The sequence below is a fragment of the Beta vulgaris genome, chromosome 4 (assembly GCF_026745355.1).
Source record: "Beta vulgaris subsp. vulgaris cultivar EL10 chromosome 4, EL10.2, whole genome shotgun sequence".
Taxonomy (NCBI): domain Eukaryota; kingdom Viridiplantae; phylum Streptophyta; class Magnoliopsida; order Caryophyllales; family Amaranthaceae; genus Beta; species Beta vulgaris.
In genome coordinates this window covers 42,166,982-42,187,981 of record NC_079205.1, presented here as the reverse complement: position 1 = coordinate 42,187,981, position 21,000 = coordinate 42,166,982, and the positions used below count along the sequence as shown (strand labels likewise).

General features: G+C 34.8%; 1 protein-coding gene and 1 long non-coding RNA gene across 5 annotated transcripts; one reads left to right on the top strand and one right to left on the bottom strand.

Moving 5' to 3' along the window:
- Positions 1–8,429: 8,429 nt before the first annotated feature.
- On the bottom strand, positions 8,430–9,236 carry LOC130590986 (uncharacterized). The gene is made up of 2 exons (XR_008968870.1): positions 8,742–9,236; positions 8,430–8,589 (listed from the first exon to the last, which is right to left on the bottom strand). It is a non-coding gene; the product is annotated as an uncharacterized LOC130590986 (long non-coding RNA).
- Positions 9,237–11,069: 1,833 nt separating this feature from the next.
- LOC104891188 (uncharacterized) lies at positions 11,070–17,848 on the top strand. Of its 4 annotated transcripts, none has more exons than XM_010676845.4 (6): positions 11,070–11,550; positions 11,707–11,781; positions 13,526–13,597; positions 15,022–15,087; positions 15,165–15,236; positions 15,367–17,848. In XM_010676845.4, exons 2-6 carry the CDS (start codon positions 11,772–11,774, stop codon positions 17,517–17,519), a joined length of 2,373 nt encoding a protein of 790 aa, XP_010675147.2. In that variant the 5' UTR covers positions 11,070–11,550; positions 11,707–11,771; the 3' UTR covers positions 17,520–17,848. The 4 variants fall into 4 exon arrangements, with proteins under 4 accessions (XP_010675147.2, XP_010675146.2, XP_010675148.2 ...); XM_010676844.4 differs by having other exon boundaries at positions 13,526–13,615; XM_010676846.4 differs by having other exon boundaries at positions 11,071–11,550; positions 13,537–13,597.
- The last annotated feature ends 3,152 nt before the right edge of the window (positions 17,849–21,000 follow it).

Below are 21,000 nucleotides of genomic sequence, written 5' to 3'. Positions count from 1 at the left end.
GTGAAAATGACCCCTCATCCGGTAAAAAGTAACCGTTATGCATGGGGGTTGACCTGTGGAGACCGGCAAAATCGCGCCTTTTTTTGAAAAAGGGAAGGGCAGTTCCAGGTCGGTTAAAGAGGAAGATTAACCGTCTTGGCGCCTAGAAGATAATAACTCCCTCTTTTAAGGGGTAAATGTTGTAGCCTAAAAATCAACGGCTATTTCGCTGACACGTGGCCTCATCAGAGCCTTACATGTGGCATATGTGCAGGGGAGTAAAGTACAAAGGGCCTGAAGGTGACAGGCCTAAAAGTACGTTTCTCTGAAGAAAGTGTACTAAAGGTCCTTCTCCTGGCCCCAAAAATTGTACTTAGGCCCAGCAAAAATGATCTACACCTTTATGTGAAAGTGAGGTGTGCTGACCAATTAATTGCTGCCACATGTCCCACTACTTTGATTAGCCAATCAGATGCTCCCAACTTAAGGTGACATCAAGGCACAGCAGTCATTTCAAACAGTATAAATAGTCCTTGATTTCAGGGTGAAAGGTACGTTTTTCAGAGCATAGTACTGTTACTCTTTCATAAATTCTTCTCTCTCTCTCTCTCTCTACTTTCTCTCTCTAAAAGTTCCTTTACATCCCTGACATCTGACTTAAGCATCGGAGGGGGAAATACCACCCAAACCTCCAGGGTGGGTCCCTTTTTGCAGGTTGCTGGTCAGGAGTTAGCATCGGGATTCGAACCAATCATTGCTGCACAAGTCTCCAGTTTTAAGAAGCTATCTTTGGGAGTGTGATATAAGTTTACCAGTTTTACACTACATAACAAGAAGTTTGCTCTGATGTTCCGAATGCCTTATGGAATAGAAAGCAACAGATGGTCGACTTACCTTATGAACCGAATTATGATGAAAAGAATATCCCTACCAGGGTCCGGCCAACCCAGATTAATGTCGAATCAGAACGTCATTGTCATGAAGAGATTAGATTCCTCGAAAGTAAAGGCTTAATTTTCAAATCCCGCTCCCCTTGGAGTTGTGCAGTGTTTTACGTCAACAAAGCTTCGGAAATTGAATGTGGCACACCCAGATTAGTTATAAATTATAAACCTCTTAACGACTCCCTAAGATAGGTCTGTTATCCTATACCCAATAAAAAAAGATCTGATGCAAAAATTACACCATGCTTTTATCTTTTCAAAATTCGGGTTGAAATCTAGATTTTGGCAGATACAGATCAAGCCACAACACCGTTATAAAACCGCATTTAATATTCCTTTTGGCCAATAGGAATGGAATGTAATGCCTTTCAACCTTAAAAATGCTCCTTTTGAATATCAAAGGATAATGAACAATATTTTTAACCCTTATTCAGATTTTTGCATAGTTTACATTGATGATGTGCTAGTCTACTCTAGCAAGATTGACCAGCATTTCAAAAATTTAAAGACTTTTTTCTATCTTATTAAGAAAAATGGTCTCGTCGTTTCGGCAAAAAAGATTTCTTTATTTCAAATAAAAATTAGATTCCTTGGTCACTTGGTGTCTTGTGGAACTATTCCCCCTATTGATAGATATCTCCAATTCACTAGCAAATTTCCTGATAAAATCCTAGACAAAACTCAATTACTGAGATTTCTTGGTAGCTTAAATTATGTTTTAGACTTTTATCCAAATTGTAGAATTGCCACGCCCCTCCATGATAGACTAAAGATAAACCCACTGCCTTGGTCTAATACCGATATCGAGGCTGTTAAAATAATTAAAACCCGTGTTTTAGAAATTCCATGACTTAGTTTAGCAAATCCTAATCTGCCTAAAATCGTTGAAACAGATGCCAGTAACAAAGGTTACGGAGGTATCTTAAAACAAGTCGATAATGGAAAACAATACATTATCAGGTTCACCTCAGGGCACTAGAATGATACTAAGAAAAAATACTCTACTATAAAATAAGAATTGTTGTCATTTGTTCTTTGCAAATTCCAATCTGATTTATTAAATAAAAAATTCCTTTTACGAGTTGATTGTCAAGATAGTAAAGCTATTTTAAAAAAGGATGTCCAATATATTGTTGCAAAACATATTTTTGCCAGATGGCAGTCTATCTTAAGCATTTTTGAATTTAAGATTGAACATATAAAAGGAGAAGATAATTCTATCTGACTTCTTAACCCGTGAATTTCTTACAGAAATGCCAAAAAGACAAAAGATAAGGAGAAGTCCCGACCTCCTCCTGAGAAAACCATATGATGCACCACACAAAAACCAATAAAAACCTGGTACGACGCAGTTCAGAATATGAAGAGTCAACCTCCTCTATTGATATAACACAGGAAGTTCAAGACTGGCTCCTTTCCATCTCTGAGCATCCTTCATCTATCCTAAAATGCCCTAAATCCTCCAAGCCTTCCAGAACTCTAGGCAAAATCAGGGAAACTCCAACAAAGCGGCCATAGAAGGCAAAAATCTCGCAGGTAAAAATATTACAGTTATTTCAAAACCATAGGAAGGAGAATCTTCACAAAAAAACCCTCCTCAAAAATAATTTATAAAACCAGGTAGCTCTCAGGTTGTGGTGGCTCAACCTAAGAAAAATGAGACTTCCGAATATTTTGTAAAAAATGCTTCTCAAAACATTATAACAATTGAACATGGATACCATGATGAAGATCCATAAGTTTCAATTCAAAAAATCTTTGGAAAAAACTGGTTCTACAAACCATGGAATCGTACTAAAACAACATAATATTACTAGACAATCCTTGAAATCACTGGCTCCATTGAATTCAAATACTTCTTCCATAAAAATGAACAAGTAGAGCCCTCTTATTCAACCATCAAAATCCTAAAGGTTCTCAGTCCTCACAACTGGAATCAAGACCTGTCAAAATACAAAGCCTTCCCTATTAGCTTCAATAACACATTCCCACATTGTAAAACCTTTATTTATTGGGATTACCAATAGGCTTGGTTTTCCACCTTCCTAATACAAAATAATAGATTATCCCATTCATGGCTAATCTACTTCAACACTAAAACCATACAGCCAGAAAAATTGTCATCTTGGTTTACAAATTGGTGGAAATTCTATGGCTCTTCTACAGAAATCCTTTACCCTGATGTTACAACAAGCTATAATACTTTCAGAACCCGATATAAACCTTCAAATATCGAAAGACGTTTTCTTGCCTTATGTTTATTTTCAATGAAGTTCTCTACCTCCCTTGGGTTTGTTAATGGTTCCTCGAAATAAACCAAGATTAAGGGGACATGGTTCTCCAAAGAAAATTCAAAAATAGAAGGTGGTCAAACTTCAATGCACCATAGTCTACGGGTCAACGACTGCTGGCTGCTGCGCGACTGGCGGTCGACAGCGGTGTTCGGCTGGAGCTGCTGGCCGAACCGAAAGAGGAGGGAGAAAGTCGAGTGTGAGAGGAAAAGAAAAGAGAGAGAAAATAAGGGGGAGGCCGAAAATTTGGGAGGAAGGTGAGAGAAAATAAAGTTGTGTGGGAATTTGTGTGTAAACAAGGGTAATTAAGTTTCCCCCACTATGGGTCCAATTAAGAGTTGGGCTTTGGTGGGCTAATTATAAGAGAATGTATATGGGAAAAGTTACAAGGTTTGGGCTCCTCTAACTCAATATTAAAATTCTTTTCATAACCTAAAAGTGTTTTAAACTTTTCAAATATTTTTCAAAGCATGACTAGACAAAATGTTTAACTTCTTTAAATCATTAAAATTATTCCTTTGACTTTCAAATAGTCAACCTTTGAAGAAATAAATCATTTAAATACTAAAATATACTTAGTTATATAAAATACATATTAAAATATATTTATAGAATTCATAAATTTACGGGGGATCACAAGAAATAGTAGTAAAAATGAATTTAAAATTGGGTTAGAGGAGTCCAAACTTTGTAGTCTTTTCATTTTATCCTCTTTTATTAAATTAACCCATCAAGCCCGTTTTTCTATTAGACCATAATGGATACCTACAAATATCCCCTATCTCACAAATTTTGTGATATTAAACAAAGTCCTAAATTTTCTCCTATCTCCCCTCACACTTGGCATTCTCTCTCTCTCTCTTATCCTTCACCAATTTCTTCCTCTCTCTCCTTCATCCTTTGGTTGCCGCTGCAGCCACCGCCGAACCGCCGCCAGCACCGCTAGCCGCCGCAGCCTATTAGTGCCTCCTTTCTCCCTTGGCTGCGCGTCCCTTACTCTCTCTCCTCTTTTATTTATTTCTCTCTTCCTCCTCTATATTATATTAATGATAAGTTTTAATGTTTTAAGTATTATGTTTGTGGTTCAATAATTGAAGTTTGTATCTTTAACTATTTTAATATTAATTTCAGATTATATAATTAGTTTAATGGAGTACATAAATTTCAGATTTAATATACATGTTTAAATTAGGTTTTTAAGCATGAATTTTTGGTGTTTTTAAAAGTTAGAACTATAGTATTATGTTATAATTTATGAAAATTAAGTAATTTAATCTTTATAACTAGGGAAAAATTACATGAATAATCCCATCTTTTACCTGTCTTGTCAAAATAATTCCAACTTTGGATTACTCCAAAATAATCCTAAACTTTTGAGGGGATCTTCTCAAAATAAACCGAACTATCACTTTTTTTGCCTACACTAGTCTGTTTTAGGTCGTAATATATAGAAAATTAATAGTTCGGATTATTTTGAGAAGGTACCCCATAAAGTTGAGATTATTATAACATAAATCAAAGTTGGAATTATTTTTAGAGGACTTGTGAAAGTTGGGATTATCCTTGTCAAATTTTCCTTATAGCTATGTTAAAGTAATAAGTTTAAAAAAGTTTTAAAGATGTTATATCTTACTGGAATTTTTATTAGTATACTTATGGTAGATTTTAAATGATCAAATGATGACTAGTATGGTAGTACTATATTATGTCATATTAAAGGTTGAAGTTTTAATGTTTAAGGGAGTTTTAAAACACTTTTTAAGAGAGTTTAAAGTACTGTAAAGTTGTTGTAATTTTTATAGAGTATTAATACTTGGATGTTTTGATAATTGTAGGCGGAGACTTTACTTTGAGTGATTCCTAAGGTTGAGAAAGTGGCCTCTGATTTTGTCTACATAAGGTACGTATATACCTATGTGTTATTAGACTAATATCATGTCCTAAGATTAGGATTGATACAGTCTCATGTGTAGGGAACTTTTTATAGTTCATATGTGGCTTATATTTTATGATGAAGTATTATATGATTGTATGGATGATTGATCCAAGCATTTAGGTTGGGAATATTTATTTTATTAATTCACATGAGAGATTAATAAATATATTATTTATTGGATCATGAAATGTATCATGTCGTTCCCTTGGATTTTATTATATTATTTACTTTATAAGGACTATGGGCCTTGTTTGATAAAGTTGGATATTCACCTATTGATAGGTTGGTTGATTGTTGATTTAAGTCAACAAATAAAGGTTGGATGGTTATTAACGTTATAATTAATGAATGAGATTTATTATTCTTGGATTATTTAATTGTATGATCACAACATTTATACCTAAGATAAAAATTGGAATTTTGTGTATCCATGATGGTTATGTTGGTTGTCTTATTTCTATGAGTCTGAACAACAAATAAAATATTGATACTTAAAGTGAAAAGTGAATAACAATAAACTTTAGACTTGTGCACATCTGAATTGTTGGACTAGTGAGAGTTGAAGTATATGGTGGTAGCCCATGAATTTTCTTGGGACCCGTTTGATCATCGTGTCCTATTTTTATTTAACGGTTTTTTCACCAAATACCCCCGACAAATTAAAAAACTTACCATATACCCTCAATATTTCAAAAATGCACCATATACCCATGAATTTTGAAAACTATGCACCATATACCCATGAATTTCAAAAAAATGTGCATCATATACCCTTTTCCTAACCGACGTTAACTCACCTTTAGCTTTATTTACGATTTTGTCATTATTAACCCTAAACCCTATTTCTAATTTGACCCTAACCCTAATCTAACCCTTACCCTTACCCTTACCCTAATCTTAAACCCAAACCCATACCCATACCCATACCCTTACCCTTACCCCAAACCCTAACCCACCCAGCCCACCACCCCTCCACCCCAACCCCACCCCCTCCACCTCCACCGCCGCATCCCCCCTCCCTTCCACCGCCGTATGATCCCTCTTCCCCCTCTCCTCGCTTTCCACTCCACCGTATCACCCCTCCTTCTCCCCCTCCCCATCTTCGTTCACCATCACATCTGCCACCACACCAGATTGGATTTTCGCGCAAGGGGTGAGTTGGATTTTCGCGCAGGGGGTGGAGGAATCGACAGTCAATGAAGAGGGGGTAGGTCAGATTTTCACGCAGGGGGTGGGGGAGGCCAGCAGTGAACGAAGAGGGGGTGGAGGAATCGATGGTGAACGAACGCGCAGGGGGTGGAGGAATCGACGGTGAACGAACGTGCAGGGGGTGTGGGGGAAGCCGGCGGTGAGCGGACGCGCGTGGGGTGGAGGAGGCCAACGGTGAACGGATGCGCAATGGCGGTGGGGGGAGGGGTTGGGGTAAGGGGAACGATTTAGGGGTAGGATTAGAGTAAGGGTTAGGGTTAGATTAGGGTTAGAGCTTAATGATGGCAAAATCGTAAATAAAGCGAACGGTGGGTTAACGACAATTAGAAAAGGGTATATGGTGCACAGTTTTCGAAATTCATGGGTATATGGTGCATTTCTGAAACATTGAGGGTACATGGTGAAGTTTTAAATTTGTCGGGGATATTTGGTTAAAAAACCGTTTATTTAATTAGTACCTCTATATCGTTGGTCGCAGGAGTACGGAGTTACTTTGTCTTGTATGTTGAAGACATGGTTTGGTTGGACAACTTTATCCATTGACTATTCAATTTATTATAATTAATCTATTAGTTTTGTGGAGTCAAGTTCAAGTATAATGAGTATGATATTTTGTATATTGTAATTTATCTTTGATTTAATGCTTCTTAGTATCATGTTAGGCTCTATGTTTTATTTATTGTGTAAGTACTCAGCTTTGCTGATTACGTGCTTTTCGGTGTGTCGATCATTGTTGTACAATATTCATCTTGTAAAGACCCATTTAGTGAGTTGTCATTTAGGATCGATAAAGCATTGACCATTTCAGGTCTGAAGATAATGCATCATTGGGTTTCGGGAAATCGTTTGGAGAGCTTGTGTTTAAACTTCTTTAATACTTAAGTACTTTTGGTTTAGTGTATTATTAGTTTGACTTTTATGTTGCTTTGACTTTGGTTTGATTTTAGAGTTGATTTTGTGGTTAACTAAGTTTAATTATGTTTTCAAAGTTGCTGCAAAATTTTGAATAAGCCAATACATTATCAAACGGGCAATATTACTTTGGTAATTCTCTATGTTTTGTGAAAAAAAAGGTATTTTATAAAATAGAGAATTGTCAGGGTGTTACAAGGACAATTAAGACTATGCAAGTTATAGTAGGTTCAGATAAGTCCCGATAAGAAAAATTAAGGTGAAAGTACGAAGACTTATGTTTTAAACAATAATTAAGGAAGTAAAACAAGTTTATGGAAAAATCTCTCTTGATCATTGAGGGGGATTCTATATCACAGACCTGTCCTTTATATGACAAGAACCCATTGACAACCACAAACAAATACTGAAATAAACCTATAGTCAAGGATCACGTAAATGTGACTGAAAATAGCCGGTGCAACTACAACTAGAAATGCAACATAAGGACCCCTCCCCCTCGATCTTCCCCCAACCCTACGGACATCAAAGCATATCCATGAAACAAAATTTTAGACTGCTTCCACACAAATAATAACGTTAACAATAATTATAATATACCAATAACAATAATAACAACACAAAAATATTAAGTTTTTGAATATAAGTATGATATGAACTGATCTGAAACAAGTAAAATAAGGTGAATTAAACATAACCTAACATTAAGAATTCACTGCATTCCTTAGTTATAGTGTTTATATTAGTATTAAAATTTTCAAACAATTACATATTTTCTCTAGAGAACGTATTGTGTCGGACTTGTCCGACCATAATCTTTGGTCGGACGACTTTCAGGTGGTTCCAATTTTTTTTCAGTTAGTCTTAATTTTTTTTCAGGTAGTCTTAATTTTTTTCAGGTAGTCTTCATTTTTTTTCAGGTAGTCTTCATTTTGTTTTCAGTTAGTTCTTTTTTTTTCAGTTGGTTTTTGTACTTCAGTTAGACTTACTTTGGGTTTCAGTTGGTCTTTATTCTTTTTTAGGTAGTCTTCATTCTTTTTCAGGTAGTCTTCGTTTTTTTTCAGGTAGTCCAACTGAAAAAAACAAAGTCCAACTGAAACAAAACAAAGTCCAACTGAAAGAAACACAAAGTCCAACTGAAAGAAAACAAAGTCCAACTGAAAGAAAACAAAGTCCAACTGAAAGAAAACAAAGTCCAACTGAAAGAAAACAAAGTCCAACTGAAAAGAAAACAAAACACTAACCTCTGCTTTCTCTCACTTTCTCCTTCTTCTTCATTCCTCTTCTGCCAGCTTAACAAAATTGTGAGACACTACCCCTAAATTGCAGAAGAGATGTTGTATTAATAATGACAACAAAATCAATTCATCACCATTTACGATCATCATCACCAATTCATCGTCATCAATCTCATTATCATATATTCATATGAATTAAATCTCTTCTTAATATCTCCAATGTTTTGCGCACCTTTCACTTCTCTTTCTCTTCCTTTGTTCTTCAATCTCAATCTGGTTACCAATGACCTTCAACATCCATGGTAGATACTTGAAAGCCATTGTTAGAGGCTACAGATCTAGATGTCCATTTTCGCGAGTAGTTGTGTTGGACGCGAACACTTGGACTACATGGTTCCCAAAATCTGACAGTTGAGCAACTGAGAAATTTGCATCAATTTATGGTGTTATGGTGTTTACGGTGTTATGGTGTTCCATTTCTTTTAGGTACTGAGTTGGGTTATGATGTTTATGGCAGAGCAAAAGTGTAAACCAATAAGTGGAATTATGTAAAGAAAGTTGAACAAGAGTTTTTGCTGGAATGGAAGAAGGAAAGGAGAGAGAAAATGAAGGTTGATGATGAGAAATCAGAATAGTTAGAGAGAGGTAGGAAAGGTGGAAGGGATGAACAGAGAGAGAAGTGGTCGTCCGACCAAATGTATTGTGTCAGACGGTCTGACACAATACTTTCACTTTTCTCTAATTGTTATTACTTAGTAACAAATATTAAAATTAATGTAATTGTTGAAAAATGGTTTATAATAATTAAACAGAAAAAATAATTATATTTCATTTTTCCGATTACACGTTTACTCAAAAATCATAACTATAACCATAATTATAACTGTAATCGGACTGTCTAGCAACCATGTTATTTTTATACGTGTAATTGTATCGTGAAAATATTTTTTTCAATATGGCTACCACAGTACCAATCTTTAGATCGGTTTTTTAGGCTATGTTCAGTTCACCTGAAATTTTCTGATCTGAACTTATCTGATCTGATCTGATCTGATCTGAACTTATTTTTTCTGATCTGATCTGATCTGAACTTATTTTTTCTGATCTGATCTGATCTGAACTTATTTTTTCTGATCTGATCTGATCTGATCTGATCTGATCTGATCTGATCTGATCTGATTTTTTCAACAAGATCTTATCTTTTATAAAATATATTATTACTATTATATTATTACTTTGTAAATCATTATTATGCAATACATTATAAGATATTCTTTATAGTGTTACTATTATTATCATTTTATTTCTATTACAACTTTTATACAACTTTATTATTAATAATAATTATTATTATTATCATTATTATAAGAACAACAATAATAATTATAATCATAATTATTATTATTACTAAAAATAATTATATAACTCAAGTCTTTATTTTATAAGAGCACTTATACAATGTTTCACACTTTCCCTTAAAAAAAAGTTTCACACTTGAGAAGTCGGCAAACTGAACTCTTTTTTTCCATATAAAATAGAACAAGATATACAAACAACTATGACTTGAGCAAAAAATAAATAAATATCGTGCAACTTCAAATAGCTAGAGAGATTTGAAATTCGGTAGGAAGAGGTATACCGAATCTAAATTTATAATTTGTATCTCACACTTAGCTTATTTTGAAATGTAATCCGAACATAGTAGTTTCGTTATCATGAATTTGAGATATCATATTTTATATATTTCTTATTTTTGCGTCAATCTTATGTTCTTAACACGTAGCTTTTAATTTTCTATTATTTAATAACAACAAAATAACTTAATATAATAATTACAATGACATTTATAATGGTAACAACAAGATTAATAATAATTATCAATATTAATAATTAATAAGTACAACAACAACAATAATAATAATTTTTTTGAACAAATGTACTAGTAAATAATAATACCCTCTTTGTATTTTTTTTTATCTTTGTCACTTAGAATCTTGACACTATTCACAATAAGAGATAATCTTTTAGATTTTTCTCAATATATAAGAAAAAATATAGTCATGTGGGGTCTTGTTTGATTCGTCTCAATGAGTACTTTATTAATATTCAATTATTTATAATTTTTATTAATATGTAGTGAAAGATATTTAATAATAATAAGTTTTTAAATATAAGCATGATATGATCTGAACTGATCTGATCTGATCTGGTCTGATCTGATCTGATCTGATCTGATCTGATCTGATCTGAACTTATTTTTTCTGATCTGATCTGATCTGAACTTATTTTTTCTGATCTGATCTGATCTGAACTTATTTTTTCTGATCTGATCTGATCTGATCTGATCTGATCTGATTAGATCTGAAATAAGCAAAAATAAGGTGAACTGAACATAGCCTTAGACACCCCTACTTCCATACCCAATACAGTCAAATCATTCTGAGTGGGTCCCACAGTCAATGCTTTGCTGGAACCGACCACTTTCAGCTTTTAGTATGGCACGACAGCTTTAATTTCTCGTTATATAGCGTCAATTTTTTTATTAGGAAAAACAACAACCAAATCAATTACGAGGATTATTATTTTATTTTATTTTTTGTGAAAATTTAATTAATCAACAATTCCTTTCTTTTTCTTTGATAGAAACAATTCGTTTTTTGTAGAGCACGAGATGTCTGTCATAATGGAGTTGAAATAAGTAGTATCTTCCATGTGTGTTGTTGTTTTTTTCTTCTTTATTATTATTATTATTATTATTATTATCTTTATTATTAATTACTTTTTTCTGGGGAGTAGGAATTCTAACAATCCCCATCTTTTTCTTCACTACTAGAGAGCTTCACATGAACAATTAACCAAAAAAACTGCCAAAATTGGAGAAAACCCATGAAAATTTTTCTGGGTTTTCTTAGATTTTAGTAGTAGAGAGCATTATCAACTTGAAATTGAATAATGGGTGGTTTTTAATTTTTCAAATTTTGCTTAAATTCACCTGCATTTGATGGTGGTGGTCCTGATTTCCAAAAAAGCTGCTACCTTTAGTAAGTTTTCTCGCTCTTTCCTTTTTTTTTTTTGTTTTCTCTATACCCAAATGAGATTGGTTGGAGAAAAATGGTTCTATCTTTTTCTCTAATTTTATAGTGTAATAGTAGATTTAGTATGGTAGACATGATGATAAATTTTGTTGAATAATGCAGGAATTTGTGGCGTTAGAGTTGTCTTAATTACTGATTCTGGAAACTGATTTTGTTGTATATCAGCAATGAGATTAGGTGAGTTGATGTTTGCTCTTCTTCTTTAATGTCTTTCTTTTGCTTGATAGAATTTACAGTTAGTAAGATTGTGTGTTTTTTTTTCTGTCAGTTTTGCATTTAATAGAGTAATGAACACAAAAATTGGTAGAAATATGGAGTGCATTGATTTAAAGTTTTATTTTGAGCATTGGCTTGAATTTTGTTTGCAATGTGTGGAATTTAAGGTTTTGTTGCTTTGAGGAACCATTTAAGGTTGAGGGAATTAAATGGATATGGTTGCATCTTTCTGCCATTTTTAGAGTTTGATAATTGAGCAACCCTTATGTTGAATTTTGGCATGAAATTGTGGTATTAGGATGCTCCCATTTCTTTTCCTTCATTTCGTATCTTTAGTTAATGATAGCTAAGCTAGCAGAAATATCAATATAGAACCCCCTCCCCCTGCCCTTTCCTCCTTTCCGCGTTCAAGCCATTAATCTAAGATATGGAACATCTACGGTTTTGAAGAAAATGGAGAGAATCGACTTGTTAAGTACTCCTGCTGTCTCTAAATGGACGCATTTGAGTTAGGGTTCATTTGGTTTAATGGAAAACATTTTCCATGGAAAACATTTTCTGGAATGAATATTAGTTTTCTTTTGTTGGGAATGAGATACTGGAGGAAAATAGTTTTGCTTCACATTTTGGAGGAAAATGTTTACAAAAGGTGGATAACTCTTTTCCAGCTTAGCTTTCCTTTTTAAATCCCTTGTCCAACCAAACAACGGAAACTGGGGAACATCGTTTTACATGGAAAACGTTTTCCTCCAAAACTAATAGGTATGACCTTAAGCCACCGTTTGATTTGGGACATGTGGATAAATCTATCAGGTTGGGACATGTGGCTATTATTATGGCATTATGGGCCAGAGCTAGAATATAAAAGAGAATGATGTAAGAAGTGCTTCATCTTCAACTGAGGGTTGAGGATCCTAAGGCCTGTGGAGCATCATTGGTGTGAATGCAAACATATATTGAGCTTGAATTTTGTTCATTTTGGCAATTTTGAATAAATTGTTGAGTTGCTGCATTTAGTACGATAGGGTGGACTGGTGGTACACTGTTATACATACAAATCCAAAAACTGATGGTTTGTATAACCAGTAGTATGACATTATGAAGATTGTAAGCTACAATGGTTGGTCCACAATTATCATATATTGACCTATTTGGCTATTTAGGGTTCAGATAAACAAGAGCCCTTGGTAACATTAATGCTATTCACAACAAGAGCTCTGTGTATTCTGCTACAATGTGGCATATGATGATATGAATTTATAAGACATGGATGACATAGGAGGTCTGTCAGTTGATCTTGGACCTTACCACGTTGGTCGCTGATTTTAAGTATTAGTATTTCTTAATTCCTTTTTGTTATACCACTCTCTGCTACCATATCATAAAATGCTCAACGGACAAAATCCAAGCCCCGAGTACCTATGAAGTAGCATTCAACAAGCTGAACTACTATAACTGAGATCGCCATATCTTACTCAAACGTGTACTTATGACTATATAGTGTGCTTATGCCAACTCATATTGGCAGTGCATGGATATGCTGCTATGCTCAGGGATATTTCCATCACCCTTATCCGCACAATATATTCCCTAATTCAGACATTTGAAATATTTTTTATTGCTACTCTATTACCTGTATAACAATTTTCTTCTTTGGTTAATGCATCTTGATTTATGTAAAATTTCTATGATTAACATCACTCAGGTTTTCAACAGAATGATTTCGACTCATCTACTGGGCAAAGTCTCTCTGACAGTTTCAGAAAGTCTACATCTGGTTCGTATTATTCTAAAGGTTGCTCATGTTGGCTTGTATGCATTCTCGTTTTCTTATGTTTTTCGTTGATCTTATAATATTGTACTTAATTCTTGTTAACTAAGACGAATGACACACCTCATAATCTTTCCAATGGTCAAGCTATAATGAGCTTCTTGGAATATAAAAAAGTGCTTCATAAAAGGCAACTATCACTTGAATTATTCTATTTCATCACTCAGCTATTTTAACTGCATATTATGGAGGTTTATTATCATCAATGTTAAGAAATGAATTTGCTGATGCCAACATTCTTTGTACGACATGAGCACAAAAGCCCCAGTATTGACAACTACATACACTGAGATCACTTACGATTTGAATATGATCTGAGTAACCATAAGCACACCTTATACAAACGCTGTCTAAGAGGCCTTATATTATGTGCAATGGTCCAGCACTAAAACAAAAGCGAATAACTATTTTTATATCCTGAACTACTGGCTAGCGGAATCGTGGCCTGTACATTTTGAAAAACCAACATCTAATAGTCTTAAGCCTAGAAAGCATACTCAATTGGACTCCTATATACAATGTCGATCCAAAATCTAAGCAGCTTATAGGAAGGTTTTTCACGAGATTAGAGAGGAAAGGAAACAAAGCGAAAGGAGGAGAAGGAAAGAGAAAGTAAAGGAATGAAAATGACATTTCTGTTGTTTAGTTGTTCTGGTAGAAATCGTAAGTTTTTATTTTGTTTCATTAGCTAATCATAGAGAACTTGAAAGGAAACTATCAGAATTTTCTTTTTTTTCTTTTTGTCCAAGTTCCACTAACTTATGTCTTGTGATGAAATCCATGAAAGGAAAGTGGGAGTTGTGTAAAGAATTATTTTCAGTCACTTTCTTCCCTTTACTACCAATTTCTATGTGGTTATTGATTACTTGAACCAAACATTGAAAAGCTCTTTTTTCTTTCTTTTCAATTTCTCTTTTTTATTAAAACATGCTATTGCAAATATGACTGCTTCAGCAATATCAGTTATAGAATTAGTAGCTCTTTTGGTACATTAACCATACACATCCAGTTTACACAAGAAGGCTTATGCCTGTGCCTTCTCATTTACCAGTAGTTGCATGTTATGAATGGAATTGTTATTTGAACTATGCAGATTCTTGCATTTAGTACCTACATAAAGTTTTATCTATTGCTGCTTTTTTAAGAACATAGATTTATCCTGATTCCTGTGGTTGTAGCCAGTGCTATAAAGGATATGTATGATTGCTGTAGTGGTACCTATTTATGCTATCATTACAATGAATTTGCATCAATTTGTTTTTCCAATAACTGGATTATACTTATTACTGTTAAAGATACTAAAGGGTCATATGTGGCGAAAAAATCTAATAAATGTCATATGCCACAATCTTATTGAGGGCATCTTGCAGTCTTTGGAGAAGATGACACTTCACCTGCACACGGTATGGATGGAAATTTCAGGAAATCTAAGACTGGTCAGTACCTAAGTATTTTTTGTCATCCAACAATTATTTACTTCTTCTTAGTGCCTGAACAAGGTGACATGCCTCAGGTTTGCAACAAAGTGATCCGGATTTGCACTCGACACAAAGCTTTGATGAAAGTTTCAGACAGCCAAAGCCTGGTATTTTCATTTTCTTTTATCTATCACTCTTTATCAAGGAGGACTTGAGCTTCATTATTTGGTGTTTCAGTTCTTTTTCTCTTTTGATTGTCACTTATGTAATCCACTACATGTGGTACATGAATTTCAGGAGTCTGCAAGGGTTCTTCTGGCTTGGCATCTCTTAACAAGTTTGCTCCGGTCTCCAAAAGAGTCTATAAGGCGCTCAAAGATTGTGCAAGAAACCTAGTTGACTCTGAACTCTTTATTGAGAGCCTAGAGGATTGGATTTTGGAAAATTCTCTTACAGATTCTAACCATGGTGAACAATATTCATTTAACTCGCCTTTTCAGATTGATGAACTCCGCCAGCTTGACTTTGCTCTGGAGGGAACTTTTTTTCAGCAACTTTTCCGAATGCCAACCTCCGCTTACAGCTCTAGTGATCTGAAAGAGGAGGAATTTTTTGCTCTGGAAGACTTCCTTCACACTATGGCTGATGGTTTGTGGCGTACCTTTTGGCATAAAAGTTCTCCTTCGCCATTTCTTGTTTCTTGTGCTCGTCATCCTCGATCAAGGTTCTATACTCTAGATAAAGCAATATCAAGGGGGAAAGTTGCAGATCTTTGTGGTGCAGCTCTAATCGCAAGAGAAGAAAATGACGTAAATATTCACTGGGACCAAGTAGTTCAATTTTCGTTATTCAAACCTGATATAATGCTGGGAAACAAATTGGGGATCTCTTTAAATGCTCTAAGTGAAGCCCTTTTCTATGGCTTTCATATACTTGTTTCTAGAAAGTTGAGCAAGCGTTGTGAGTTTAATGATAACTCTGTTTATATACTTGTTATGGATTCTAAATTTGGAGCAGTGGTAAAGTTAACGGGAGATGTTCGCCATCTTGAACTCAACATAGACAATCCATATCAGGCAGTGGCTGAATGGATGAAGATTCATTCAGAGGTCAGTGTTTCTACAGTAGATAGAATCTGGAATAAACTAGGAAATGCAAATTGGGGGGACTTGGGATGCCTGCAGCTTCTCTTGGCAACATTCTACTCTATTGTCCAATTTGGTGGTTCACCAAGGAAATCAATAGCCTCACTAGCATCAGATCACTGCCTCCGTCTTCAGAAACGGAGAATAGAGTGTCATCTTCTGGAGACTGAAGCCAGGAAGCATCCCTCTCAAGACTATATCACACAAGGTGAAAGAGAAATCGTGGAACTTGAGCATGAAATTAATCCAGCTATTATGCATCAAGCATCACACTTGATGCTTCAAGAGGGTGACATAATACATGTTGAAGATCAGCAACAAGGTGAAAAGAGCTTTCAAATACAAGAACCATTGATTGATGAAAATTCCTTTTGTTATAGTGCTATATCACTAGAAAATCCCACGCAGTTGTTAACTTTATATATGGGTGCTCATCCATCTAGACTAGAACCATCATGGGAAGATATGAGTTTATGGTACCAAGTACAAAGGCAAACCAAAGTTTTAAACATATTGAGGCAAGCAGGAATTTCGAGCAAATATTTACCCGAAATTGTCACGTCTGGAAAAATGTTGCATCCAGGTAGTTGTAAGAAGCAAAACCCAAATGAGAAATGTGATCATCCACTTTGCGGAACTCCAGTTCTTGTGACATTTCCCATTGGGGAGCCTATTTCATCCATTGTTTCTCAAGATGGGCCCTTTTCCTGCGAGGAGGTGATCCGTTGCTGTCGAGATTGTTTGGCAGCCTTGAGAAGTGCAAAAAGGGCAAATGTTCAGCATGGTGATATTTGCCCTGAGAATGTGGTGCGTGTTAGTGATGCTCAGGGCTCAAGCAGTAGCTTCTTTTATGTCCCGATATCATGGGGACGGGCTGTTTTGGAGGAGAGAGATGGCCCTGCAATGAATTTGTTCTTCTCGTCATCCCATGCTCTTCAACATGGGAAGCTTTCCCCCTCATCTGATGTAGAGAGCCTTGTTTATTTACTGTACTTCTTGTGTGGGGGTAATATGCAGCAACAAGATTCTATAGAATCTGCTCTGCAGTGGAGGCAGAGGAGCTGGGCTAAGAGACATATCCAGAGGTACCTCGGTGAAGTTTCTACTATACTGAAGGCATTTGCTGATTACGTGGACACCCTTTGTGGAACTCCTTATCCAGTTGACTATGATGGATGGCTAAAAAGGTTGGATAAAGTTGTTAACGAGTCAGCTAACAAGGGAAAACTGGTTGAAGAAATGGCAACTAACATGAGAATTGAGGATGTTGCTGGTTCTTCGGGAATCTCTGAAAGCGGTTCATGACTTTCTTGCTGTGGTGATTGTACTTTGAATGAGTTTCATGTTTTGTTTATGTATTATAGCCTCGAAAACTACCATTAGTTTATCTGCAATACTGGATTGCGGCTGTGCAATGTGCGAATGTTGTGCAGGTTCTATTGATCGAATGACCATGTAATAGTTCAGCTCTACAGCTGAACCTAGTCTCTCTTGGAGATGCAACATAGTTTGTAAATGAGCTAACTAGGCTTAAGTAGATGAGTAGGGCATCCAAATTCCAAGGTGTTCATTTTTGCACATTCATTGAACAGCAATTGTACTGAAAGCTGTTAAATCTTTCTGACATTTTCAAAGGAGCATCTCTATACTTAGTACTAGAGCCGTTCACGAGCGGGGCGGCCTGCTAATCCCGCCCAGACTGGTCCGTTGAAGTTGCGGGTTTGGACAACATATTTTGAAAAAAAATTCTATATGGGCGGGCCAAGCCCGGCCAGCTAATATTAATGGGCGGATATGGACAACCTCAAACATATCGCGGACTAGCCCGCCCGGCCAGTTTATCATAATATCTATTTTTTATGAAATTTAATTTTTAATCTTACTAATTTAGTGTTGATTTATCTTTTGGAATATATAGTTTATTTGCACTAATATAGCTTTGGTAATACATAATTATCTTTATTCTTAACTTTACAACTTAATTTGCCGGCCTCTAATTTTTTTTTACGAATTTTTTTGACTTTCTCTTTATCTTACATTGTGATTTTAACCAAAATTATGTTTTAATCTATCTATATTAAAGGAAATTAGCTAGACTTATTTTTTTTAAAATAAAGGTATTAATAGGCCCATTAGGCCAGCCTGCTTGTTTATCGGGACGGGTCATGGACAAGTAGTTAAACCGCATAAAAGGGCTTGTATTAGGCATATTGGGCTCGTCAGAAAAATTTTAAGGTTAGGCTCGGCCCACATCTCGGCCAAGCCCGTAAATGATCACATCTACTTAGTACTTACGAACAGGAAGGTGATATGATACCCGATATCCGAGGTGATAGGTGAATAAGGTTCAACATTTGCATATTCTTCAGGAACCGTAACTTCAAGTGGAGTTGAGTGCGGATCAGATATCCGATATGAAATAGATGCCAAATATGACATCTGATATCCGGAACTTGCAAAATCCGATATCCGTATTTGATAGGAAAACTTTATGATATTTGATAGTTTTTGGAACAAATGAACACGATATCCGAGTCCGCTTTTTCAACTTGGCTATATAAGCTGACACAGTCGGAATCAATGGAGAAAAGCAAGCGCAATTCTCGAATCAAGAACACACAGATTTACAAGCGATAAATCTGTAAAACTCCGGAATCCACCAGAAAAGAGTATAAACTATGTGATATTATCAAAAGTCAAAATTCCCTCCAAACATTGACCTAATAATGTTTAAATACGTTAAACAAAACCCTAATACGAAATTAAGGAAATAATTAAATTCGGAAATAATTAAAAAGCTGATTTCGGGCCTTGGACGGACCCGGATGGCCTAAAAAGCCTATATGTCACAGCATAGCAGTGAGTTTGACTCGTTGGGTCGTTCCGCTTCCGAAAAGGTATCACAATAGTCAATCGGACTCCGTAGGCCCATTTTCCGCAAAACAGTTCAGGCTTTTTGTCGCAAATCCTTTTCGAACTTTTCCGCCAATCTGCCTACGTCATAAGCCGTCATTATTTTACAAATAAACACGATATCCGAGTCCGCTTTTTCAACTAGGCTATATAAGCCGTCATTATTTTTTCCAACATTCGCGCTAGAACTAATATTTAGGTTAATAAATATATACTATTTTCAGGGTAAAAAATTAGGCGGAACAATAAAATAGGTGTGTATCACTAAAAGGTTTATAGTTCCTCCATAATCAATACAAATTTCAGATAATATTTCAGATATCGGATATTCAAAATTAAAAAATCAACATCCATTTTGATATCCAATAATCAAAATTTCAAATTTGAATATCTAATTTGAAATGGATTCCAAATAAGACACTTCCTCCATTTTTTTAGATGTTACACTTTTCAAATCACGGACTCCTAGGTAATGTTTGGAGAGGAGGGAGATAGAGAGAATGAAAAATAAAATGGTCCCATGTGAACATGTGATAGGAGAGAGATAGAGAGAAGTTATTACCCAAAATAAAAGTGTAACATCTAATTTAAAACTTCCTAAAATAGAAAGTGTAACATCTAAAAAAAACGGAGGAAGTATTAAAATACAAGATCGTTTTAAAATTTTAGATTGTTTTCCTTTACCCTAACTCCATTTTTTTTTGGAGACAACTTATGTCTTTCTAAAGTATGAGACACTTGGATCGGATGTCTGAAACGAGAAATCTCTAAAATTATAACATACTATATATAGAAAAAAGTATTTGATAATAGTTGCAACATTTCATTTAGGCACGAAATATTGAGAAATAAAGAAGGATATATTTTCCGAAGAAGTTATATTTGGCTCATCATGCAGTTTTATTTTTGGCTCCTACGTTTGTCGAGGATTTGTTTTTCTCTTTCTTCACTATATTGTATAGTAGATATCGAAGAAATGTGCACAATTTTTATTTGAAATTTACGCTCTTCCGAGCCCCATAACCAAACTTTTACCATTTTTAGGATTTCTCTAGATTGACCATTATATTCGATGATTTTTCTTTTTGATTAAACTACGTCATACATCTTGAAAGGTTACATAATTTTCTTAAAAAAAGTTAAAGTTATCTCCTTTCAAAGTTTTTGCTTAATTAGTCGGTTTTCCCATACTATCTTTTTTCCCCTTAGTGATTGTTCACTAAGGAAGAGGGTGTGAAATGTGAATACGTATAAAAGTAGTCAAGTTGGAAGATGAGAGATGGGTAGAAGAGGTTAGAGGTATAAAATTTATCTATACAAATATATTGAAAGGCGTGTCATAGAAAGCCTACGTGCCAGTGACACTCTCCTCACATTTCTAATGCAAATGTTTTATGTCTACGTATACTTCTCACTTTTAAAAAAATGTGTAAGTGCAAGGTATCAAACACGTGATTTTTAAAATGCAAGTAAGAGCTTAACCATCAATACACGATGACCTTGTTGTCTAATGTTTCAAATAAAATATGATGAAGTCTTGTAATTAACTAAAAAAACTTAAACAAGTATATACATTTCTAACACTCTTATTACGTAACTTACAAGAGAATATTGATATCATATTATCTTACCACAATTTCTTCTAAGATATTGTTTTCAAACTCAAACCTTTCAATTTTTTTTACTTATCAGGTCGTAACGTGAATTTTTCAATTTTTTAATGGATAAAAAATACGATAAGTAGCAAAATAAATTATAGAATTTTAAAATAAAGTTTATTGTAAATGACCCGATGTATCGTCCGAAAAAAAAAAAACTAATTAGGTATATTGATATTATGCATCTATGCCAATACACAACTCTTTAATACGTA

Bases quoted from the DNA above. Each gene is read 5' to 3' on its own strand.
- LOC104891188 (XM_010676844.4), top strand. The intron at 15,088-15,164 runs GTCAGTACCTAA...GACATGCCTCAG, and splicing joins TTTCAGGAAATCTAAGACTG to GTTTGCAACAAAGTGATCCG. The intron at 15,237-15,366 runs GTATTTTCATTT...CATGAATTTCAG, and splicing joins TTTCAGACAGCCAAAGCCTG to GAGTCTGCAAGGGTTCTTCT.